The 25,311-nt window shown below is 46.4% G+C and overlaps 2 protein-coding genes across 4 annotated transcripts in view; one reads left to right on the forward strand and one right to left on the reverse strand.

Moving 5' to 3' along the window:
- adam12 (ADAM metallopeptidase domain 12) overlaps positions 1 to 18,419 on the forward strand; it is a 31,934-nt gene extending 13,515 nt beyond the window's left edge. Inside the window, exons 4-24 of one of the 3 annotated variants that reach the window (XM_037271355.1) lie at positions 3,428 to 3,506; positions 4,224 to 4,303; positions 4,929 to 5,118; positions 5,509 to 5,574; positions 6,068 to 6,139; positions 6,218 to 6,387; positions 6,469 to 6,553; positions 7,200 to 7,348; positions 10,121 to 10,298; positions 12,434 to 12,523; positions 12,638 to 12,833; positions 12,934 to 13,042; positions 13,123 to 13,321; positions 13,392 to 13,469; positions 14,367 to 14,475; positions 14,703 to 14,841; positions 15,068 to 15,182; positions 15,858 to 16,121; positions 17,325 to 17,500; positions 17,605 to 17,670; positions 17,744 to 18,419. In XM_037271355.1, coding sequence (XP_037127250.1) covers positions 3,428 to 3,506; positions 4,224 to 4,303; positions 4,929 to 5,118; positions 5,509 to 5,574; positions 6,068 to 6,139; positions 6,218 to 6,387; positions 6,469 to 6,553; positions 7,200 to 7,348; positions 10,121 to 10,298; positions 12,434 to 12,523; positions 12,638 to 12,833; positions 12,934 to 13,042; positions 13,123 to 13,321; positions 13,392 to 13,469; positions 14,367 to 14,475; positions 14,703 to 14,841; positions 15,068 to 15,182; positions 15,858 to 16,121; positions 17,325 to 17,500; positions 17,605 to 17,656 — 2,596 coding nt within the window. In that variant the 3' untranslated portion in view covers positions 17,657 to 17,670; positions 17,744 to 18,419. Of the gene's footprint in view, positions 1 to 3,427; positions 3,507 to 4,223; positions 4,304 to 4,928; positions 5,119 to 5,508; positions 5,575 to 6,067; positions 6,140 to 6,217; positions 6,388 to 6,468; positions 6,554 to 7,199; positions 7,349 to 10,120; positions 10,299 to 12,433; positions 12,524 to 12,637; positions 12,834 to 12,933; positions 13,043 to 13,122; positions 13,322 to 13,391; positions 13,470 to 14,366; positions 14,476 to 14,702; positions 14,842 to 15,067; positions 15,183 to 15,857; positions 16,122 to 17,324; positions 17,501 to 17,604 lie in introns of all 3 variants that reach the window. The other 2 variants (XM_037271354.1, XM_037271356.1) reach the window with 2 other exon arrangements.
- A 486-nt stretch (positions 18,420 to 18,905) lies between these two features.
- On the reverse strand, positions 18,906 to 25,301 carry edrf1 (erythroid differentiation regulatory factor 1). Its single transcript, XM_037271353.1, has 25 exons — positions 24,965 to 25,301; positions 24,596 to 24,825; positions 24,373 to 24,439; positions 24,174 to 24,299; positions 23,973 to 24,097; positions 23,763 to 23,901; positions 23,583 to 23,687; positions 23,393 to 23,514; positions 23,216 to 23,327; positions 22,993 to 23,140; positions 22,808 to 22,919; positions 22,615 to 22,726; positions 22,214 to 22,495; positions 22,073 to 22,144; positions 21,808 to 21,955; positions 21,551 to 21,742; positions 21,272 to 21,472; positions 20,982 to 21,197; positions 20,684 to 20,910; positions 20,430 to 20,588; positions 20,204 to 20,353; positions 19,979 to 20,132; positions 19,780 to 19,895; positions 19,500 to 19,654; positions 18,906 to 19,426 (listed from the first exon to the last, which is right to left on the reverse strand). The coding sequence occupies exons 3-25, from the start codon at positions 24,430 to 24,432 to the stop codon at positions 19,270 to 19,272; spliced, it is 3,390 nt and encodes a 1,129-aa protein (XP_037127248.1). The 5' UTR covers positions 24,433 to 24,439; positions 24,596 to 24,825; positions 24,965 to 25,301; the 3' UTR covers positions 18,906 to 19,269.
- Positions 25,302 to 25,311: the final 10 nt, after the last annotated feature.

The following is a 25,311-nucleotide window of genomic DNA, read 5'->3' on the forward strand; positions in this document are numbered from 1 at the left end:
GGAAACGTGGACGAGGAGCCACGCTTCTTGCCAATGGTTTCACGCTGGAGGGGCTTTGCGCGGCCCTGAATTATTACATGGATTCGCATGTACAATATGTAAATGAGGCTGCGGAAAAGGTGGTAAAAGTACCCACACCCTGTGCTTAAAAGCACCTCATGTACTTAAAAGGTAAACAGTCAAAACTCTGAAATGTAGCTAAGAATAAAGCGAATACCGTTTTTTTTCCATGTATAATGCGCCCCCATGTATAATACGCACCCTAAAAATGGCATGTTGATGCTGGAAAAAAGCCTGTACCCATGTATAATACGCACCCAAATTTTGACTTTTTTCTTTTTTTTTTTTTTTAAAGTCCCAATGATCGTCACACACGCGTCTGGGTGTGGTGAAATTTGTCCTCTGCATTTGACCCATCCCCGTGTGATTTTGATCCATCCCCTGGGGGAGAGGGGAGCAGTGAGCAGCAGCGCCGCCGCGCTCGGGAATCATTTGGTGATCTAACCCTCCAATTCCAACCCTTAATGCTGAGTGCCAAGCAGGGAGGCAATGGGTCCCATTTTTATAGTCTTTGGTATGACCCGGCCGGGTTACTTAAGTCCGTAAACATAAAATTATTTCAGAAAAAAGATCATCTTTGGGAACAACCGGATGTTATTCTGCCGGTCAGTATCACTGCGCATGCAGTAGCAAACTCGATAGCGAAGAAATATGTGAGACTCTCAACGGGATCACCAATATTTGAGTGATGTTCCAGTTATTTATCACAATTATTTATTATTATAAATTATAATATATATAATATATATAATAATTATTTATTTATTATTCACAATTGTCATGGTGATCTTTCTGGTGATTTCTTAACTAGGCTGGATGTATTTTTTTTGTTGCCGTTGATTTCTCCGACTGCCCAGAAAGGCACCACCGCGATCAGTTAGGTTAAAATGAAGAGAGGAAAGTGACGTTGTAAAGAACCACCCGTGACAAGATTTTCTTCAAAAATTGTTGTACCATGATTTTCTTCACAAAAAAAAAAAAAAAATAAAAAAAAAAAAAAAACAACATTTAAAAAAATTGTACCCATGTATAATGCGCACCCCAGATTTTAGGACAATAAATTAGTTAAATTTTGCGCATTATACATGGAAAAAAACGGTAGATATTTTTTTTAAACCAAAAGATAGCTAGCGTTAGCGCGACTTATGCTATCAGAACAACAATAGCTTTGCTAACATTTTGATCGGAGTTACAATCATGCTAAATTAGCTGATAGCTACATACAAATAGCTATAGTTTTGTTTTTTCTGACTACAATAGAGAATTCTCGAATGTATTTTTTAAGCTCTCACAAAACGCAGTAGTCGCTAATCATCCTTTGTATCTTTTGTTTTGATGCGTAGAGAGTGAAAATCAAGTCATCAAGTAAAAAATATGTCAGAAAGTCTTTTGACAGTCCTACCAAATCAAGTGAGTCAAATCCGTGGTGATTTATAGAATAGAATAGATCTTTATTTGTCATTGTCACATGTACAACGAAATTTAAAAAGTGCCAACCGATCCGCGCATTTTTTCATTTTGTATGTCTCGATAATGGGTTTTCTTCCGCATCCATGTCAGCATGATCCCCAGCACTCTGATAGTCCATAAATCTCCGCTCGGCAGTTGCAGAGCACAATGTTGGACATATACTCGGACCGCGAAGCAATTACAGCCAAGGAACGGGGGGAAAGGAATATATTCGAGAGAGATCTTGTGGATAGCAAGTTGAAAGGTCAGCAATAGAATCACATCTTTGCTGTGGGTGACATTGACATGATGCTTCTGGAAATGTTGATAAGCCGACAAGATTGTAGTCAGGTTTTTTTCCCCCTTTTCCTCATATGAACCTTGGTCATTGAGAAAATATACTTTCTGGAAAACTCCGGCCAATTCATGGACTCAAATCGTTTTAAGGCCAAACACCAGTCGGCAATTCGTCATTGTTGTTATTTCGCCTTTCGCCGGCTTCTCTCGAGCCAAATGGCCTCATGATTGCGAATTATAGTGCCACCTTTTACTTCAAACGGCCATTTTCCTGTGGACTAATGACATTCGTATGGATATATATCAAGCGGAATATACGTTTATGAGGCGCTGGAGTTTATTTTGATCGATGGCGCGTGACTTGAACAGGAGATCGGTGTTTGTTTCTTCGGCTATTACGAGCGTCTCATTCATCACAATTAACCCTACGCGGCCATTAGTGCATCCTTAATTAGACCGCCCTGTCTGGAGATTCACAGCGGCCGGGCCCAATCGATGCGCGCCGACTCGAACAATTACGGGAGTTGCAAAGACAAAAGTGAGGACGAAAAAAGTCAAGATAGTCACAGAGCAGCGGTACTAGTCGTAGTACTGTGTAGCGGAATTGCTAAGCGCATACACGTGCCGCGCTGTCGAAAAAAGCGTTCGGATAAACATCAACTTTTGCCAAGTAGTTGATTACAGGCTGCTTCCAGAAGATCAAAAGCGCCGGTTTTAATACACGATGTATGGTCATGCCACTCGGATCAAAGATGGCTTTGCCAAACATGTCGCCAACACGGGAGCTTTTGCTCGGAATTACCGCGCACGTGCCGCTAATCCAATCGGGAGTGCAACGTACATCCTCCCCTCGTGGCAGGCAATATGGCCGTGTAACATGATGCAAAGGACACCTGATACAAATGATTGTATTGCCTTTAAGAGGCGGGGTCATATTTTTGAAGCAGATTCCGATTTCAACAGATTAGCAGATTAAATTGGCCGGTTGATTACGTCTTGTCCATGAGAGAAGACGCCCCATCCAAAAGAGCTAATTTCAACGAGACATAAATGAGAGGGTGTTTATCGTGCATGAATTCCACTGCAGTCAGTTTGAGAGAGAAAAAAAAGTAACTTTTGGCTGCGTCCTTGCAACAAGCTGTTTTGGTGACAGCAAAATAGGACGCCTTGCCTCCAATTGTCATTTCAGACAAACGCTGTGGAAATCCCCCGTCACATGATCGCTGCACAAACGTCACATATTTTTATGATTTCAGACGTTTATTTTCTTTCATGCTTTTTGACATGGCAACTTTGGACAAATGGCTTTTTATAATGTAAGCCGCCTTGGGAAATCAAAATATTTGAGTGCTACATCATGTGCGCACATAAACACGCTGAGATCATCCCGCCTGACATCCACGTGATGCAGCTGCACAAGTTGGCCCACGCGCAGGGTGGGGCTCCTTACGGAGTCAAACATACACACACGAAATAATTACCTCTACAGAGATTTGTGCTGTTCTAATCATGGAAGACATTCGCATGAGAGAATCCACCCCCAAATCCCCTTTGAATCTTCTCTTGAACATCTTAGAATGTTGTTCTCCACATTTCTAATCCCATCCTGTACTTTTTGCAGGGGTCTCTTCGCCAGCCATTACACGGAGACGCACTACCGGAACGGCGAACGCGTCGTCACCGGTGCACGCAACTCCACGGTACGTCGCCAAGGCGACAAACACGACGTTGCGTGTACACGGTGCCACATTTAGATTTGAAACGAGGTTCGGAACGTGACCGGATGCGTGGGAGCGTGTGGCCGTAGCGGAGCACTCATTCATCCCAGTGGCCTACTTGTTGATAAGCTCTGTTTTTCTCCATTTTATTTTATTTTTTTAATGATTTCCTGCCAATGTTGCCATCAGGGTTTTATTATGGAATCCCCTTTTAACAGCTGAGCCATTCCTAGCTCCTGCTTTCATGACCTCTGCCAAGGATGCTGCTATGTTTTAACATTTAAGAGCTGCATTCTGTCAAATTCGATTTAAAAAAAGAAAATCACGACAAGCAGGTGAAATGAATTTTGAACAGTCAGCACTCCATCGTTGATTTGGTGTCATTTTTTTATCGTTTACATTTTTTTTATTTGTATTTGCTAATAGTGAGCCGATGTAGGTCACACATAGCTGTGAGCAAACGGTTCTATTTTTACGTGGAGTGTAATTAAACGCCATTGCATCAGCATCTGGGTCTCGAAAGCTACCCGAGCTGCTGCTCCACCAGCTGTGCTAGGCGATGATGATGATGATCAGCATAACCTTACCATGCAACTCAACGCACCCTCCTTCTGCTCCACATTACAAGTCGTCCAGTTCATCCAAAGTCAAGGCATGGCTGTATTGTACACATGTATTGTTTTTATTTTATTTTGACAGATGAAGAATTGCTACTATCACGGGGAAGTGCAGGCGCATCGTAACTCTGACGTCACCCTCAGCGTCTGCTCGGGCCTCCGGTAAGAAACTCGACTTTTGCATCACAAGCACCCACATTAGATGAAATCTCGGCAACTTGGCTGGTCATCACTGCTGAAGTCGATTTTGGAAACGCTTTGAAAGTCATCATGTAGAAATTTCACTTTTAAAACTCCAGGGCTCCTCCATGTAGATCATTTTAATGTGTTACACAAAGTGCGCTCGGCAACAAAGCAGACCTGTAAACATTTTTCCTTCTGACATTTTCAAGTGTCATCAATTGTAGGAAGGAGGGACTGAACGTCACAGCTCATTGTTTGTCCTCAATGATGCTCTAATTGGCATTTTTAATGTCTCTGATGATGAACCGCAGTTGAAATATGCCAGATTTACAGCAAATGCAAAATATTCGTCTCCGTCTCGCTTAATTAAACGCACTTGGCCAGAAGATCGTTAATATTTTGTACTAAGATGAGATGTCGCGTACCCGAAAAGAGTTTTATGTATACTCTGGGTAAAAGGGAAATCAATAGCCAGATATTCTTGGGTTGTTGCTTTTAATGAGCTTTTCCCACAGTGGACACAACAAGCCCTTTTCACATGAACGAAGCCATTAAAAAAAATTTAGTGCTGCTTTATTTCACTTTCCACTCCTTATCTTTGCAGAGGCTTCATCGCACTTGAAAACAAGTCGTTGGTCATCGAACCGGCGTCCGGCAAAAGCCCGGACGTCCACTTCATCTATCGAGCAGAACAGCTGCGTCTGACCTCGGGCGACTGCGGTCACGGCGACAACATATCCTCCGTCACCCCGGACAACGACCTTCAAAGCCCTTTCCGGGCCTTCCGCGAGAGGGTGAGATGACAAAGTGGTTGTTGCAGACAAACTGGCTTTTGGAAACGTGCCCAGAAAGTGTTCTTACCTGCGGCTTTGTCATCCGAGTCCAAAATTGCAGCCACCCCCCCAAAGGTGTGCGCTGAGCAGGTGCGGCTGCCATATGGCCATGTGATTGCAAAGATTTACAAACCGCCACCTATGTTGCAATCACATGCCAGCGAAGCCCTTACAAGAACATTTTGCCTCAGTTTAAGTAAACAAGTATAATAAGCTTCATTAAATTAGCAATTTACGTTCTGTCATTTCCGTCAATCGCAACTCTCGGTATCATGCATGCCACAATAGAATGTTGTCATATGGAATTTTAAAATTCAAACTTTTTTTCTTGTTTTTTTTTTATAACCTCAGCACAAAAGGGATGCACAGAAGACCACCAAATACGTGGAGCTGATCATCGTTGCGGACAACCGAGAGGTAAAGCTTCCATTCATCTTTCCCACAATGAAGAGAGCAGGAAAACGGGAGGTGTGTGTGTGTGTGTGTGTTGCGGGGGGAGGAGGGGGTGATATAGTATGAAGAGCGGAGCTGCAGATATAGGTCAGTGTGCAACAAGCTGTGTGCTTTGGTGCCAGCGGCTTGACAGGAAATGACTCCCCAGCGGAGTGAGCAGACAGGAAAAAGATCTACGCTGGCTTTCCTCCTGCTTGTGCTAATATCAGCGAGCCCAAAGGAATATCGAGCTCTGACCTCGAGCCTGTCAACAATCGGGACTAGAACCAGAAGAGAGAGAGTTAGCCACACAGATGACATCTGACCTCGCAAAATACTCTGCTGGATGAGCGGAGGCAAATTTTCTCACACGTTCACGCCAACGACTCGTACAAAAACGGGCAGGAGGGAGCGAAACTGTTTTTAACTGCATTGCACGTCAGTTCGACCTATAATATCGTTCTGCTTCTTTGTCTAGTTTCATAAACAAGGTGGTGACGTGGAGAAGGTGAAACTGAGACTTGCAGAAATTGCCAATTATGTGGACAAGGTACAAACTGCACAGACGCAACACGAATATGAGCCGATGCCGAACATTTCATTAAAAGCTTCTTCTTCTTTCATTCAGTTCTACCGAGCGCTGAACATCCGCGTAGCCTTGGTGGGTCTGGAGGTGTGGAGCGACCACGACAAGTGTCCCGTCACACAGGATCCCTTCGCCACCCTTCACGAGTTCCTCGACTGGCGCAAAGTCAAGCTGCTGTCCCAGAAACCTCACGACAATGCTCAGCTCATAAGGTGAGTCGGCCTGGTGCCTCCAAAAGTTTATTTTTCGGACACAATTTCTCCCTTTCTAAATAACCGATGACTTTTTTGCAGCGGGGTCTACTTCCAAGGCACCACCATCGGCATGGCGCCCATCATGAGCATGTGCACGGTCGAGCAGTCCGGCGGCATCGTCATGGTGAGCCTTAGCTCCTCCTCCCTCTCCGTGTCGCGTTGCATTCATCCGAAGAGGTGTTGACTCTTCGCCGTGAGCGCATTCGTGCACATCCTGACAGCACGATGGAAGAAATATTATTCCATAGAAGGCCGGCAGGTGGAACGACCTTGACAATTTGTGATGAGGTGTTTTCATCCACCACCGCCACCCAAAAAAAAAATGCATTTACATTTTTATGATAAATGTTCGGTGCCAGATCTCGTTCCGATCACGACGTATTTTCTCGGCCAGCCCCCGTGTAAAAATGAGCTGCCAGCGCGGTCCCGGCTGTCCGGCCGTGCCAGATCGCCAAGTGGTTATCTGTTCCATGCCATCAGGCATAGACCCAGATGGACCTGCCCTCTCCGTTAATAGATGTGTCTTCTCGGGCCAGAGCCTTCTCCAGATGTTTTTCGTCCCCGTTACTTTACTCGTGGCAGATGGCTGCCGTGAAGATTAAAAGGCCGTCCTAGCCAGTCACAAGAGAGGAAAAATAAAATTATTGGGTCAATTTTACTGCATTGAAATTACAGATGAGGGTGTGCACACTTTAGCAACCACATTATCTTTTTCAATTGACGCTACATTCATTACATATATAATTCATTTATTTCGACCCTTGTCACAGGATCACTCGGAGAACCCGCTGGGCGCGGCCGTGACGTTAGCTCACGAGCTGGGTCATAATTTCGGCATGAATCACGACACGCCGGAGCGCGGCTGCGGCTGCAGGATGACGGTAGACCGCGGCGGCTGCATCATGACGCCATCCACGGGGTGAGAGATCTTTTTCCCTGCTTGAATAGCTCAGCCCAAATTGTTTCGGTCACTCGTCAGCCACGAAAATCGCTTGACAAGAAAATGGCTTTATAATCTGTGCTATATTTCCTGATAAACAGCTTAATATGTCTTATTTAAAAAGATGAATGAAGTCAGACGAGCTCATTTTCATTCGTAAATGATGCTGCAGATTCACTACATGCTGTAATCGCTCTTATCGCAAGGCAGCCACAAGCGCCCGCACACACGCGCACACACGAGACTGAAGCAGCTGCTTTGCTATTCTGCCCACATCGCCTGGGTCATCGAGATAACAATGCGCCCGCGAGCGATGGCCTCTCATGTTAGCAAACAGCAAAGCTGATAAGGCAGTCCAGAGTGCAACAAGAGATTTTCACTCCCGCCTTGGAAGTTCTGCCCTGGCGGCATGCCACGACACCGGCAAAACGAACCGGACTCCAATATTCCACCCGGTCTTTGAAACGTATTGAAGCAACCCTAGTGGATAATATAGTGGAACTTTGGTTTTTGTAGTATGTCCGATATTTTTTTGGGGTTTAAATTTTTGTTTTTGTTCGTCAGCTTTTCATGTCCCCCATTTGACACGCATTCATGCAGAAATTTGTGCATAACTTAAAATCTGTCAAAAAAAAAATCTAAATCTACTAGCGGTATTATGATGGCAACAAATGATTTCCTTGTTTTTTCTCAAACTTTGAGTTGTCCTCAAACACAAGCCATGCACTCGTAATTCAGCCTTGCGGGCACAGCATTTAAAAATGCCAGAAAATACTAAATGAACCCGCCAATGAACAATAACCGCCACGAATGAACTTAAAGTACCTTTTGAGGAGACAGACAAATAAGTCGTAGTGACGTTTCTGACTTATGTCTTCTTCCTCATCGGGACAAGTGGAGTCACGGCGGGCATTCGCGAGGAATGATGAGATGATCTAAACACGGCAGCATGAGTCACAGTGCTGATGAATTATTCAAAGAAGCCATAGCGCTCTCCATTTTTGTTTCCAAAGAGTTCATCTGTGATGATGAGGTCATACACTAAATATTGCAGGCTGGTTCTGATCCCACAATTTGTACTGGGGTTCTTTTTTGTCTTTATTTTGGAGAGATTCTCCTACTTTAAACTTGCTCACGGGGGAGAGGGGACGGTCTTGCATCTAAATGATGTGATTATCGGTGGCACTGCCGGCTGAAATCAGGGTGAAGGCGGCACGCAGGATCCGAGAGGTGCTTTTACTCCTCGGCACACTGAGCCGACGCGTCAAACGGGGGAACGAGGCTTGGATTCATAATTGATAAATCGGACCAGATAGGAGCAAATAATAGAACAAATGGAGTTACCAGATAAGCTAACAGTTAGCCTAGCATCTTCTATTTCTTCTTCTACGCCTGCCTACACTTTGTATTTTCGGTTTTACAATCGGGAACTAGAAATTAGAAGAGTAGAAAGTTAATTCACACAAGGAAAAAATCTGTATTGGGATATATATAGTCTTTAAACTTTTTCTGTATCAAAAGTACTTAGTAGTATCGGTGCTTAGTATCGGTGGAAAGAAACCAGTGTATCTTCACGACAGGCCTTGATGGTGAAATTCGTCGACGCGATGACAGGCAGACATTTATTCAACTTCAAGAGCAGCATTACTAATGTCCAACTGTGCAAAAAAAAAGAAAGCTGTCAAATTGTGTCACATTGAGATTAAGCATGATGGATAAAATTCCCCGAAGACATCCCGGTGTTTGCACAACGTGTCCTTTCTTTTAATCAGCAAAACCTCCCAGTGGTGTCGTAGCCTAACATTTGCTAAAAGGTCAGACATGTCTCCTCTTGTTAGCCGGGACTAAATATTTGTCACTCGGCAGCGCAGTCAGCGGCAAAAAGCACTTTCCCCTCTCATCCGTCTCAAGCCTGAAGCTGTCAATCAGGTGACAGGGTGCTTTTATTTCGCCTCCCTTTCAACATTTCCCTCACGTCTTTGTCTAGTCGTACGTTTATCAGCAAGATGTAGAAGTTTAGAGAACTTTCAGTGTCTCGATGGATTGTTTTGGACTTATAAAGAAAAAGCACTCACTACAAAATGAGTGAGATAGTATCTTCAGCCTGGTTTTATTTTCACAGTGACTGAAAAAGGGACTGGCTAATTAAAAGGCGCCTAATTGTTGTGCTCAGCCAAATTAGTTCCGCTCGGGCAAACGATACACCTGCAGACGCCGCGGGGCTTCAAGCCAATATTATCCAAGGAAGTCGACACTTTCTGCTTGGCTCGTTTTCTTTAGCCGCTGGCCTCAGCTGTCATAATAAACACGTTCGACATGGAGCCGCTCCAAAGAGAGTACATCTTGGGAGACGGTTTTAAAAATTGTCTATTCCTTGAACAATCGTGGGTTGACCAGTGCTGTACTCATTAAAAAAATATATATATATATATATCATGCTATAGATGGATAGAATGAATCTTGGCACAGAGATTGACACCAAGACAATATTTTTATATTCGACATGTCCTGAGCACAAATAAACAAACAGGGCTCCGTGTCCTATCCAAATAATAAATGGTATAAATAATAAGTAAGCACTGTGTACAGCGAAATTGCTTCCTGCGAATTTTAATGGACTGTTTTGAATTCATAAGCACTGGAAATCTTCTCCATTGAATTCCAAATGTCAACAGCATACTGAATTTTGCATCATCGTTGGTCTGCATGTCCTTACTGTCATCAACCTTGACTCGACTCTACCCCCACTAGGTATCCGTTCCCCACGGTGTTCAGCACGTGCAGCAAGAAGGACCTCGCTGCCAGTCTGGAGAAAGGCGTGGGCATGTGTCTGGACAACATGCCCGAGGTCAAGGTGCTCTACGGCGGCCAGAAGTGCGGCAACGGCTACGTGGAGGAAGGGGAGGAGTGTGACTGCGGGGAGCCCGAGGTAAAGAAACGATACCATTTCCTCATCAAACATCGTAACATTCAATGTCGTAAAATGGCAAATGGAAATGAACATGGATGTTACAGTAATTATAAATCTTTTAAAAATATGTTACTTATACACACATGGAGCAGCAAGGGTACAACAAACACCAAAATATTGAATCCAGTCATATAATTTCACCCATCAAAAGTCTGTTAGCTTCATGCTATCATATGATAACGGAACTTGGCCTGGATGTTATTGTATTTATGAATAGAAAATAAGTAACGCACTGCATAATGAAATTAAAATAAAACCAAAATGAAGTCAAAGAAGGAAGCCAATCACTTCTAATGAAAGTCCATTAGCGTCATGCTAACATGTAATGCAAAATGCTGTTAATCGGCTAACAGAAATGAGCATAGACGTTGTTTTAACATCAACTTTGCAGTTTCGCCTCACTTTGACAGTTATTGTGACTCGCTATAAATGTATTAAAAAAAAAAAACAACTAAAGGAACAGCTAGCCACACCAGTTGTGCTTTCCAAGAATTTTTCCTTCCACGCCACCTTATGCGAACCCCGCCGTCCGATGCTCAGTCACCGGTGTGACAGGCTATCGTGCTGGTGTCATTCCCCAGTCACAGGACCATTCATCAAGTCGCTCTCCAGTGGTGTGACAAAAAGGGAAAGTTTGATCGGGTCCAGGCCGAAACAAACTTTCCCCGGTTTTTGCCGCCATCATACGAGCAAGCGCCGATGCGCGAATCCATCACGTGCACTCGTACGCAATGCGGGACACCTCGTTGGCGCAGAATCGCAGCCGCCCGTGTCGTAAAAGGCGACTCAGGCACAAGCTGTAAGACACGGACTTCAGTCGATGATTGATCATCGCTGCATTTTCTTTTTTTTTTAACAAATGGATCGGCCCCCCATAGAGTACGGACCTCCCTCAAGGCTGAACAATTGTAATTTCAATCTTCTATACCAAAGACACACGACTGCTCGTCATTAGCATTCATGCAGTATTCACTCACGAAATGTTGTGTCCATAAAATGCCCTTCGGATTCTTTCTTTGCGTAATCGGAATATTAGAAGCACTTCCATTTGATGATAAAACCTCTTTTGTAGGATGATTTTTTTTTTTTTTTTTTTTAACATTAATCATTATGGTAGATGAGTTTTTGAGGTGGTCCACAACAGACGCACGGCATTTTGAATTGGTTTGATGTGCGGAAATATAAAGTCAAAGTGCTGCTCTATTTGCTACGGGACGAATTGTCGACTTAAGTTTGCGGTGTCATTTGTGCATAATGTCGCTGCCTGTTTGATGTGCAAGCGCGCTCATACGAGGAGATGAAAGCCGCCTTTTGTGTCCTCTGTAAACAAAAAGGCTTCTGTCAGGGCCGAGAGATAAACAGTCCCTCTCCTTTCAGCTGTCGGCCCGCGACGCTTCTCTGCGTTACCTCCGAGACCCACCAAACATCTGCACCGAGACCACGAAAGCGAGTTAAATTCTTTTGCGTGATGGCGCGATGCGTGACTTACTCGGAGAAATAAAGCTGATGTGTTTTGGCATCTAATAAAAGATAAAAATCGCCCCGGGGTCTTTTGGCTTCTTTTTGGAGGGTAGGGGCGGGGGGTTGTCACCGTGGAGAATCTTTGCCTCAAAATGTTCTGTCCACCGTAGGCCGAGTCAGTTTATGTCACATCACACTTGAAGATCTCCAGAGAGAGAGGTCTGCACTCCCAATTTAGATTTTGTCCAAAATCCAGCAAGGGCTCCCTCCACAAGTCCCAAATGTAAAACATATGAGACCTTGATGTAGTTCTAACAGATCAAACCCTGAAACAACGCCAGCTTTGCTCTTGGTGTGAGTGGAGATCAGGTCCACGTTCCGATTAACACAGCGGTCGGTCCCAACTTTTTTTTTTTTTTTATGTATGTATCAGTTTCACATTAAGCAATATTCAGGCAGAATGGCGGAAACCCTGACATTTAAACAGGGGTGTGTAGACTTTTGATATCCACTCGGAAATGTATCTTGGTTGCCACCATATGAGAAAATCCTGTGAAATGAGAGCAAGTATGACTTCTGATATTGTCTCTGTTTATTTTTCATCTTGTTGACTTCCTGCTTTGTCCCCAAAGGAATGTTTGAATCCGTGCTGCAACGCCACAACGTGCACGCTGAAAGGAGACGCCGTGTGCGCCCACGGACAATGCTGTGACAACTGCCAGGTGACACTTTTACTCATTAGCTTGACATTGACAAAAGATCAAATCATTTTTATCAATTGAGGGTTCATTAAAAAAAATTGATTGTTTGATTTTTTTTTTTTTTCTTTTTCCCAGCTCAAACCTCCAGGCACCATGTGTCGCGATTCCGGCAACTCCTGCGACCTCCCTGAGTTCTGCACGGGCGCCGCCTCCCACTGCCCGGCCAACGTTTACCTTCACGACGGCCACGCCTGCCACGCCGTGGAGGGTTACTGCTACAACGGCATCTGCCAGACCCACGAGCAGCAGTGCATCACCCTGTGGGGTCCAGGTCGATTGTTGTTCTATTTTTTTTTTTTTTTTTTATGTACCTTGGCTTTTAAACAGCCCTCTTTGTGTCTTACGTTTGAACCTGTCCGTCTCGTGCGCAGGAGCCAAGCCAGCGCCGGGGATCTGCTTTGAGCGAGTCAACTCGGCGGGGGATCCTTACGGGAACTGCGGGAAGGATTCCAAAGGCTCCTTTGCTAAATGTGATGCTAGGTGGGTTTCTGCAGCTTCAAACCTCATGCTCAAGTTATTTTTATATCTATATCTCTTTGTGTTTTTGTCGTCATATCCAGAGATGCAAAGTGCGGTAAAATCCAGTGCCAGGGCGGCGCCAACCGGCCAGTGATCGGCACCAACGCCGTTTCCATCGAAACTAACATCCCGCTCCAGGAGGGCGGTCGCATCCTGTGTCGAGGGACGCACGTTTACCTTGGGGACGACATGCCCGACCCGGGTCTGGTTCTGGCTGGCACTAAATGCGGAGACGGGAGGGTGAGTTCTCATAAAATGCAACAAATAATACTAATAATTAACCAAAACATTTTTTTTCTCCTCTTGGCAGGTGTGTCTTAATCGCCAGTGTCAGAACGTCAGCATCTTCGGCGTGCACGAGTGCTCGGGAAAGTGCAACGGACGTGGGGTGAGTGCGAATTAGCCGCCGGCTCAATATTTAATGGGGCAGCATGTCTTACACTCTAATTGACTCTCGAGCAAGCCTCCCGTTTAATCAATGTAGTAATTTGGCAAATTAAAAGCGTGTTGTTGACATTATGTCCCACTTTATAGCCTCCTTTTTTTTGGTCTTCTTAGCAAAGTTTGTCAGAGCCTAAATTGATTTTAAAAGCTGTCCATCTCTGTTGAGTGAAATAATGACCCCTTAGCCGTCCTACCTTGGTGGCTAATATTTCCACGACTTTGTACGCTGGTTCTTACACATGGTAAAAAGTAAAATATCAAATAAAAAAAAATAATAATAATGATACAATAGACACTGCAGCGTCTACATTCTGCAGCACTCCCTTTCTTGTTCGAGCTTACTTGACATCGGCTATAGGAGGAGGCGAGCTTCGATTGGCTCTGGAGGAACATGAAGACATCAAGTTGCCGCTCATCAAACCTCCCTCGGTGTACCTCGCGAACATCCCGCATCCATCGTGTGTGCAGCTGCGCGACTCCCCCTCAGTCACCTCCCCGCTCCTCCCCTCAACATCACATTGACAGCTCACTCGGGAATCCGCCTGGATCGATGAGAAGCCCCCTCACGCTTACAAGGGCTGGACTCCCTTTGGCGCATGTTTTGTCATTTCACATGTGTTGAGTTACTTTTTAAAATTTGACATTCCTGTGAATGACACAAAATAATCTCCCATGGCAATTTTGGCATCCTTCAACAAAATAGCAGCGCCAGCAATATTAAGCTCGCATTAGCAGGCGTTAGCCACAGTGGTAGCATGAGTTGTTTGTAATGGAGTGTTACCATAGTATTAAATATCAGTTAAAAATGCAAATATCTAAAACTGTATTCTATCCCTTGCAGGTGTGCAACAACAAGAAGAACTGTCACTGCCAAGCACACTGGGCGCCGCCATTCTGCGAGGGCGCCGGCTTCGGCGGAAGCATCGACAGCGGCCCGACCAGACTGGCAGGTAGATTCCATTGCTCAGACACAGCTGTTATGTTTAACATCTTTTTCCCCGCGGTTACGCTTTGAATTTCTTGGAATAACACAACTCCCAATTGGCCACTCTGCTTTACTGAAGATTATGACTCATGGTGAAACGATGACTCGCTTTCAACGCTCTCCGCTCATGTCCCCCCGGTGTGGCCGTAGACGCGTGTGCATTGATGTGCGCTTTGTTGCATGTGGCGTCAGCCGACAGCGTGCTGGTCATCGTGAGCGTCCTGGTGGCCGCCAGCGGGCTGTTGCTGGCCAGCGGCCTCGTCTTCCTCAAGAGGAAGACCCTGCTGCGACTGCTCTTCACCCACAGGAAGAGCACTTTGGAGAAGCTCAGGTAAGACCACAAAAACACACTTAAGACACACTGTCTGTGCTCTGTTTTCTTAGAAAAAAGAATACCAACAAGTATACCTGCCTCAATTGTGCAAGAAATTTCAAAAGCAGCACACCATTATTACCTACTGTTGTTTTAAATGTAAAACGGATTTATTTTCCATGACAGACTCACACCACATAAAATATGTAGGTGATCTATCTGACCTTTTCATGACCTTTTACAGATCCATCGAGGCCAAGCGGCCCACCAGTCCAGCCAGGACCCAGTTCACGTGCAGACCAGGACCGCAACGCAAAGCTCCTCCCAAGCCCTGTGGACTGGGCGCCGGCATTTACAAGGTGAGTCCGAATGGAAACTAAATAGAAATATGAATGAGGTTGACAGAGACACATTCTGTTATGAGCTCCCAAAAGCTTCTTTAATGGCGAGCCAGCGGAGGTGATAAATGTTGGCAGCAGCCAATGAAAACGCATTTTAATAAGGACACTCGGAATTTGTTACCGACTGCTCTGGGATTTGATACAAGCATTTGTGTGAGTGAGGTTTCGTTGGGCCGTGTTGGAGCAGAGCGTCGACTTCTTGAACATCACCTCTAATGTTATAAACTTTTACGACATGCACTCGTTCACACAAGTGGATTCGTATGTACTCGACTCCTGATGTCATCGGGGATCATCGAGTTGTTGAGGACAAGCATGAGGTGAGGGAGGAAGATGGAAAAGAGATGTTTGGTGAGCAGGTGTTCAGGGCTGTGTCAGGTTGATGTCATCCGTTGAGGCCATTACATTGGATTCTGAATTTACAAAAGTGAGGTGGAGGGGTGTTGATATTAACGAGCAGGGGCCCCGGGATAGAACCCTGGGGAATACCTATTGTGAGCTGTGTAGTGGATGTGAAAGAGTTTCGATGACCGTAGTGTGGTCTCAGATGCAATTAATCATCTGCTTTACATTTATAGCAAAAACAAGGATCTCTGTGTCAATCACAAACCGATGTTGTGTTTTTCCGCCCAGCCGTCCCTCCTGAGTGCCGAGCCTCTTCTCCCGCCTCACAAGTTCCACTCGCACAGCCTGCGCCGCCTGCCGCTTTATCAGCCGCTGCACATCAGCCAGCCCATGCCCGTGTCGCTCAGCGTGGGCCAGCCCACCCTGCCTCCTCTGCCAGCCCGTCACAGGCTGCCAACAGCCGACCGTCGTGCCGATGCTTTCCCGCCGCCCGCCGTGCCGCCTTTCCTCAGTCTGCCCCGCCGGCCCGCGTCCTACCGACTGGGCCAGCAGGTATGCCTACAAAAATATCCATTTTTTTTTAGCATACCGTTTATAATGCATTTAAAACGCATATTTGAATACATTTCAATTTTTGGCAAATTGGCCAAGGATCCCCTGAGAAAAATAATGTCCAATTTAGTTGCAAAAAACAGGAAGTGGTGTCTTGACTGTGCATTTGGGGATGAGTGAAATGCGAGCATGTTTAGAGCGAAACCACAGTTATAACAAATACTTTTCTTAATCGTCATTTTTACCATTTTACATCAAGCCATCATAACAAGTTAACTTCTGTCAGCCCTAAATGACCTCACTGGGCTCCAATACTCCCTCCCATCAATCAATTTTAAGAGCATAGGAAAGTGCCCCATTCTGCTCTGCATTCTGATTCCTTGCCCAAGAAAACAAAAGACCCGCCTCCTGATTACCACCTTGCTCCCCCTCCCTGGCCTCGGCAGACTTGCCGATTCAGCAATATTGAAAGCCAACGGGGAGAATAAATCGCTCTGTCTGCTTGAGTCGTTGCTCCAAATCCTAATTCGCTTTGTGTGTCTCATTTTTAAGACATTTGTATCGTGAGCGCGGTGATGATGCGAAACCTCTCGATAATTTCCCAAGATGCATCGAGGCGCGTGGACTTAATGCGCATTTAAGCCATCTGAAAGGTGGCCGTCTGCCTCCTAAAAAGGACGCGTGTCAAAACACGCCGCAGGTAGCACATTGGTCGGCTTCTAATCAAGCGGAGAGATGATGTGTCACACCTCGGATGAGAGATTCAATAAAAAGGGCGGCGAGGGCGAGCCGAGCTGCAACCCTCGAAGGAAAATGTGTTTAGCTGCTTATTGTGAGACGTGACTCCGCCTCTGTCACTGCTAATATTTGTGATTGGGAAAGGCTCCTTTGAAGGCCAATCACGTCTTTGTGCAGAACACTCGTTGCCTTGCCAGAACGCTCTGTCAGTGTTACAACCACGTATTGCATCAACGCTGAAGCCAGAGAAAGAAAAAAAATACTGCCTACTTTATTGTCTTTTTTTTCATTATCTCACATTATCGTCCACCATTGAAAGTGCCATTAGCCTGTTAGCTGCAGTAATGTTAGTCACATATGCCCGCGAGCATTGTTCTACTGTCTGTCACTCTGTTGCTGCACCGTTTGTGTTCCAAATATCCGTTGCCAAAAAGCTAACAAACCAAACTGCTCGGTCGTCCGCAGGACTTTGACAAGCCGAGTCCTCCTCAGAAGCCGCTTCCCGCCGACCCACTGAGCCGAAGCGCTCGCTTGGGTCATGGAACCTCCGCGTTGGGCCTTCACAATTCTGGAAGAGGACCGCTGCCCATCCCCATCCCCACCGTACCCAAACCACCACCCACCATCCCGTTACCGAGCAGGTCGGTCAGGACTTTATCGTTCGACGCCTAGTTGGCGTTTATAATGAGCTCGGTGGTTGCACTTAAATGTAGGACTAATAAAAATGTGATGTTGTTGGTTTCAGACCTGCACCAGTGTTGCCCTACAGACCACCAAAGAGCCCCAAAAAATGCTGAGGAAGTCCCCCCAGGTGGAGGGAGTCTCTTTTATTTGCACTAATTCATTACCAGGGCTCCGTTGGACTGGTTACGTTACGCTTACAGTGGACGCCCAGAGGACTGGTTGTGAGTGACGCTTTTTGGACATTTGGAGGCGAAAAAGAAAAAAAGATGGTGCTCTCCCACTTAACGGTGCTCTATCTTGTCCTCGCTCAGGTACCTATGGACTATTTATTATTTTATTTGTGCGCACGCTTCCGCACTAGGAAGATTGAACGTCTATGTCAGAGGTGTTTTATACATTTAGGAAGCAAAATGTGTGTTTTATAATCTCAGATGCAAAGACAAAAGGGGAAGAACCAAGTCAGTTTGTTCGCCTTTAAAAAAAAAAAAAAAAGCATGAGAATTTAGTGACCAATTGGATGAAAAATGAATTAAGACATTTGAATTTTTTTTTCCACGTGATGCTGTTGTCACAAAGTAACGGATACATAATGGTACCAATTATTGTGGAGTTTACTGCCAAGTGATGATGTCATCTGTTTTTTCTGTGTCAGGCAGAATGTTCTTTTTGTCTCCACAGCCTTTTGGATGTTTCCTCCTTGAACTCCGTTTTGCTTTTTCCATCAGTGTTCAGTGATGCGTGTGAGTAGAAAAAGTCACAGTGTGCTCAATTCATGTTCAACTTTGCCTTATGGGCGTTTGTACATCCTAAATGTGTCTGTTGTTTATTTGCATAAAGGCAACAAAAGCCATTAAAAGTCATCGGATGTATGTGTGACTTCTGTTGTCAGTGTTTGTGGAATAGTAGAAACCCTATTGATGCACTACTATTATTCTTCCAAATCTCACAAGCCCTTGTCCCACACTGCCGCCTTGTGGAGAAGATAAGTTATTACACATCACAGCTACAACCTGTAAGTAAGCTTTCATATTTGCTGGACGGTCACTGGTGGTGGTAGAGGGTGTTAACAAAAAGTGCATAAACATGTTCTAAAATGTTTATTTCCATGTCACAGCAAACATTCCCAACATTAACACATTTTTACACAATTGCACTGTTTTGGTTTTGAGGAAGCAACATTGAGAAAAAAAAATCAATCAAAACACCAATGTGAGGTCTGGATATCAAGAATAAGCAAAGTTGTTATTGATTAAGCAACCAAGGCCTCCAAAGCCTCTTTTACAAAACATAGCAGCAGGTTCTATACAAACAAAACCCATTAGGCGATGCCGCCAATCTTTTTTCCGAAAAGTATTTTTTACAACATGCGGACGTCGTGCACGTACATACCTGAATGCGGGATGCCCGCAATGTCACACCCTCACTGGGTTTTGCAGAAAGGCAAACGCTTGTCTTATGGCTCCAATGCCCCAAAATGGCTATCATTCAAATGCCATCATGTTCTTTTTTGACAGGAAATAAGAGACAAAAATGGTATCCAGCCATCTTGGTCATGTCATTTTTGTAGTATTTTGAGCTGACCTCCCGAAAACGTGATCTGATCTGAGTTTTACCTGAAAGCTGAAAATCCTTATAAATGTGTGCATGTAGAAACTTCAAACCTGTCTTGAAAAAAGGGGCAAGTAACTTTTCAGTCCAATATTTACTAAGACCTTCTACAGTGTGGTCATGATAACATATCTGCGTCGTCGGCGTTCGGTGTGAGCTGCTGCAGTAGTTCGGCGTAGAGGCCGACGCGGTCGAGCAGCGGCGTGTTCTTGTCGCAGCGCAGCAGCTTGGAGTAAACGTTCTTGTAGCTTTGCAGCAGCTCTTCGTCTTTTTTGCTGCACAGCAACAAATTCTCAGGCTCTCTGCCGTGGCGTAAAAGCACTTTTTCCTTTTGCCCGGGGTGCTCACCTGGGTTTGCGTTTGGTTTTCGTCATGCACTTGATGAGTTGCAGGAGCAGGTCGGAGAAGCGCGACTCGAACAGAGCGCTCAGCTTGGCCACTTCCTGGACGTTCAGTCCGGCCGCAGAGCAGCCTGAAGATCCGGGAAGAGCTGTGTTGCTTGCCTGCACATCACAGAAAGCAGAGGGGAGGTGAGTGTGTCGGCACAGTGACGCCACCTTGTGGCCATATCATGCAAAATGCGTTTAATGACGTCACAAGATGGCAACCCAGTGGGTCTGCCACACACCTCGGTCTGCTCCTCAAGCAGTTCTTTGTGAATGATCTGGAAGGCACAGCGAGTCTCCACCATGATCTCCAGAGCGGTATTCAGGCTCTTCTGCTTGGCCGCGCTGCTGTTCAGAGCTGCGGCGAGACACAAAAGTAGCGGTGAGGAATCTAAATTCCCTCGGTCGTGTAGCAAAGCCCTAGATGGCTTGGGAGCGCACCTGCCATGGTGAACTCGGCAAAAGCCACCCTCTCCAGTAGTGCTCGCAGCAACTCGCACGGCGCGTCTTTGAGGCTGAGGAACAAATTGACGGCCTTGCTGTAGTGGAGCTCCGCCAGGCTCCGGTGGTGCTTCCTCAAGCGCTCATCCCCCACCTAAATGCACGTTTACGCACGTTAACTTTGAAGTGGATCCTCACACAGTTAAGGCCCATATTTTTGCCCACCTGATTGCGGAAGCAGCTGTGGTACATGGAGGCGAGTCGGTGGTGGATGGTGGCCGCCCTGTACTGGTACAGCGGCTGGCGGGCAGACTCTGTGTGCAGGTCGCAGTACTTGAGTGATCTCATCATGGCCTCGGTCACCTCCTGCTCAATCTAAGAAAAACAAAAGACTCATTGAGGTGATCTAGTTGTCGATTTGGAATGAAAAACGAACAAGCAAGATGAAAACCTGTTCCGGAGCCTTCTTGGAAAGCGGCGCATAGTCCTGCAGAAGCGTGGCCAGCGTGAAATATGTGGTGGACAGCTCCCAGTTGACGCTGTCCCAAACCGGTTCGTGGTTCTGTCGGCATGACAACGACTTCATGGCACGCAGGTAGTAGTCTATGGCCTGGTCAATGTCAAAAGATAGAACCATAGAAACAAATTTAAATCAAAGCCGCTTGAAATGATTCTGAGGGAGCAAAAGGAGGACTTGACCGCCACCTTGTGGTAGTAGAGCGCCTCTTCGGGGGAGAACTCCCCTCTGCTGTCATCCGTGGAGATGCCCGAGTGGGCCTGGGCGCAGATTCTCATCAACTTGCCCGTATTGCACAGCAGCAGCGCCTTGTTGGTGCTGTCCCCAATGGCCTCAAAGTCCTTCATGCCGTTCTCAAAGAAGGCAAAGCTCTTTTTCCACAGCTCCTGCTCGGCGGCAGACACCGAGGTCTTGACTGCCGAATTAAGAACGACCGCCGATTAGAGACGGCGACGTCGTCGCTTCGGGCTTTAACGGCGGTCTCACCTTGCTCGCTCTGCAAGGCCGCCGCTTGGTTCATGTAGTAGACGCCCATCTCGTTGCGGATGTTCCCCAGCCGCTTGAGCACCTGAGCCAGCTGCTCCTGGGCCTCCTCCTTCAAGGCGTGCGAGAGAAGCAACTCGTAGGCGGCCTCGTAGCACTTGCCGCTTACAAACAGCTGGTACTCTGGGTCCGTGGCCAGATCGCTTGCCATGTTGAACGCTGAAGAGGTCCAAAGAGGAATCGTGAGGACCACTATTGGCCTCCATCGCGACCACTGTGAGTGTGTGGCTGACCTTGGCAGCTGCTCTCTCTATTCAGGCTGTGTAAGAGCTCCTGGTCCTCTTTGGTCTGGTAGCTGTACTCCTCCTGGTACGCGGCTCTGTTGTTGGAATTCTGGGCCAACATGAGCTGGATGTCCCCGCATAGCGAGAGGCAGTGGCTGTGGAATAGCAGCACTTGCGGGTGGAGCGCGCCACCAATGGAGCAGTAGGCATCTGCACGCAACACAGGATGGAGAAATTGTGGCTAAACGCTGATGATTCCTTTTTCTGAAGTTGGATTAGCTAGCGTACCGTAGCTTTGCAGAGCTAGCTTAATGTAGCGCAGAGCGCGGCCGTATTTCAGCAGGTTGGTAGCGGCGTCCGACAGCACGTAGTACGCCTTGGAGGCTTTGAGGAAGAGCTGCAGCTTCATCTGGTGCTGCCACGAGCCGGGAATCATGCCCGAGCGCGTCGGATGCTTTTGCTCCGCCAGCGACGGCACCACTGAAACAGAGCAGGTCAGGTTGAGAAGCCAAAGTTGCCGCTTTAATGCCAAATGAGATGCTGACCTCTTTCCAGGAGAGGAGAGATGCCTTTCTCGACGGAGCGGCTTCGAGCGGCGTTTCCGTCTTCGTACTTGAGAGGGATGGGTGTGTTGGGGTCCACGGCTGGGAGGTCGCTCTCCATCTTGATGCTACTATCGACTGCCTTCAGGCCCTGTGTGGTATTTCAATGAAAACATCTTTGGAAAAATATTTGCTCAAATATTGTCAGGGGGGCATTTATTTAAGTGCATTTAGCATTAGATGTCTCGTAAATATCCCACAGACTCGCCTTCAATACATAGTTGAGGACATGTCTGCATCGCTCCTCTTTGTCGTGCGAGATGGGGAAAGTGCAACCTGGCTGCAGAGACAACAAAATAATTAATAGAACGGTAGTGAGAATACAAAATACAATAAAAACTACACCGACTCGGATGAGCTGAGTGGATTTGTATTTCTCCGGGACAGACAGCTCTCCAACAGATCGGATGACAGCCACGGCTTTGCTGTCGGCCTGCGCGCGGCTGTTCCTCTCCTCGCTACTGTCATCGCTGTCATCCCCCAGGTCCTCGTCGTCCTCTTCGCGGTCATCGTTACTGTAGCTGTCCTCTGAGCCGCAGGCCCGGAAAGACTCGCCCCCGTCCTCGTCCTCCTCTTGAGGCTCGTCCAGCTGGAAAAGCTCTGACAGCATGTAGTGGGCCGAGGCGATGATCTGTGGGCGGAGAAGGTGAGATCGGGACGGGTTTGCTCCAAATTTCTCCCTACTTTACCGGAATGGTTGCTTATGTGAAATTCAAAGAAAAGTATCTTAGTGATGGATGGAAAGCTTACTTGAGGATGTTTGTCTTGGTCCAGAAGTTTGACGCAGTTTAAAAGCAGAGTTCGGATTGTGCCGTAGTGCTTTCTGTTTTCTCGGGCGTTGAGCATCAGGTTGCATGCCACTCTGAAGTACAAAGCAAAGCATTTAGGGACGTTTTGTTTCCCCCCACTCGTCTTTTTGGAACCAATGAAGACGTTTCCTTACTTGTAAAGCAGCACAGCCACGGGAAGCGTGAAGGGATTGTGGCTCTTCTCTTCTTCGGCCTCTTCACACAGCGTCGTAAGATCGTAAAGCTTGACGATGTCACTCCCGCTAGCTAATGATACGTCGGGAAGGGGGTCGTTAAAAGTATAACCGCGCATTTTGAAGCGAATTCTCTCCACTGCTACCTTTGAAAAGCCAATAGGTGTGGCCCTCTTTGGTGCAGTTGGACTTGAGGAAAGAAAGAATGTTCTGAGCGATGTCTTTCACCACCCTGGTGGAAAAAGTCGAGTTCTCCAGATGGGGGATGTCCTCTGTTTTGATCATCTCGTATTTCTGTAACACGTGGATCAAAACGTAATAAAAAAAAAAAGGCGAGCCGTCAAAGAGAAACAATTTGGGATATTTTACCTGAACGATGCCGTTGACGTGAAAGCACATGACTAATTCGGGGACGTTACACATCAGATTGTCCAGCCAATAGTCGATGCCCGTCAGGATATTGATGGGTTTATTGTTGTCCCTGAAAAATAATAACATCTTAGGACATGATACGTTTTTGTCAAAGTCCAGCAAACACATTCCAACCTAAGTTTGAGGCTGACAGCCGGATAGCGGCCCCCTCCAAAAATGGGCATGTTGGAGCCAACCAGCATGTGAATGTCCTCAAAGGTCCACATGATGTTTCGCACAAAGTCGTTCCTTAAACCCTGTAAAGAACAAAAAAGACGTTAAACCGTCAAGTGAAATGGCGCCCGCTTTGACCGCACCAACTTGCCTGACTGTTTTCGCCTTCGTTAAACAGCGCTGGGAGGTTTTGCTCTTGCGCCGCCGCCAACGTCACCTGGCCAAGAGCGAATTTGCTGTCCATGGGGACGTGTTCCTAAAACGAGACCATAAAAAAGAAACGAAATGTGATTGACTTTGTTGTCATGTCAAATGATCAACGCTGAACTACCTGTTTACAAGCAGCCGTCTCTTCCGCATCAGAACCGGTGAAGGCTGTGGGCCACGACGAGCCAAACTCCCGCGCCCCGCACTCTTCGTCGTCGTTCAAGTTGTCCGCGACCGGTTCGGCGGCGCCGTCGCCATTGATACTGCAAGGAACGCAGATGTTTAATGAACTGGCAAGTTCATCTTTATTGCTTGAGTAAGTTGAAGAACTCGCCTGTAATAGAGGAACTTTGACAGGATGGCTTTCTGATACCAATGCTCTTTGCTCTTCTTTTTTCTCTGCCACTTTTGATCCATAAGCCGCTGGTAAAAGTCTTTCAACCACGTCCAATCTCCCGTCTACAAAGTAGAATTTTTTTCAGGCTATTTTCTTTCATGCCATTAAATTTGATATTTAATCAAAACAAATCAGTACCTGTGAGGATCTCATGAAGAGCTCTTGGATGTCCAGCTCGTCCAAAAGGAGGGTGCGACCCACACGGTGGACGGCCATGCTGACGTGTGACTTACTGTAGGGGATCTTCAACAGCTTCTTGATGTTCTGTCGGGGTGGACGGTTGGCATTAACGGGATGTTTAGGGACGCATGAGAAGATGCAGTCTGTTTCTACAAACCTCTGAATCTGATACGACGTCCACATCATCCCCGATGCAGTCGATAAAGTCATACGCCATTCCAAAACTGACCCAGGAAAAAAAAAGTTGATTAAATGTGTCACAGGATGTGGGTAGACATCTTAATTATGCATCTACTGCTATCTAGTGGAGAAACCTCTGATCATCTCAACTGGAAAGAACATCACCCAGTTTCTCTAGGCCACCACAAATGATTTGCTACCTTGAAAACAGCTTGGCCTTGCCGCTGGAGCCCAACACGGTGGTGCCAGCAGTGCCCAGCTGAGGGTTCTCTCGCAGCCAGTTGGCGGGGGGCAGCTTGAGGTCGGTCTTCTCCTGCAGCAGGGCATACGTGCTGGGAGGCGGGGCGGCGCAGTACTTGACCACAGCACGGCTCTTGATTTCGCTGCTGCTGCTGCTGCTGCTGTTGTTTCCCGTGCATATAGCCGAGTCCTTAACAAGTGGGTGCGTGTTAAATGAAGCCAAATCAAATAAGAACCTCGGTGTATCCCATCATTTTGAAAAGTAGTGAACAACTGAAGAGAGTGAGAGAATATTTCCCAATACAACCATAGCAGATCTTTCTACTTACATGCTTGTTGTTGTCCACCGTGGAAGATGATGCTCTTCTTCCGGGGAATGATCCCCAGATTCATCTGACGAGCTCATAGTGGACAGTCACAAAAGGAAAATCGAGACAAGCTTTTTTTATGAAGCTGTCAAAACACTTCGATCAGCAAAAGTTGGTGTTTTCTAGCTTAGCCTGCTAAGCCCCTCCATAGCCACTCAAGACAGGACACGCTACATCACAGGATTCTGGTAAACGGCGAAGGAAACAATTTTGTTTCATGCTGTCAAACTTCGTGCAGCGAACACATCTCGAACTATTGGACTGACTCTATCTTCACCCTGAGCTGGTGTCTCGTCTCATGACGTCAC

Source organism: Syngnathus acus, chromosome 15, assembly GCF_901709675.1.
Source record: "Syngnathus acus chromosome 15, fSynAcu1.2, whole genome shotgun sequence".
In the NCBI taxonomy this organism is placed as follows: domain Eukaryota; kingdom Metazoa; phylum Chordata; class Actinopteri; order Syngnathiformes; family Syngnathidae; genus Syngnathus; species Syngnathus acus.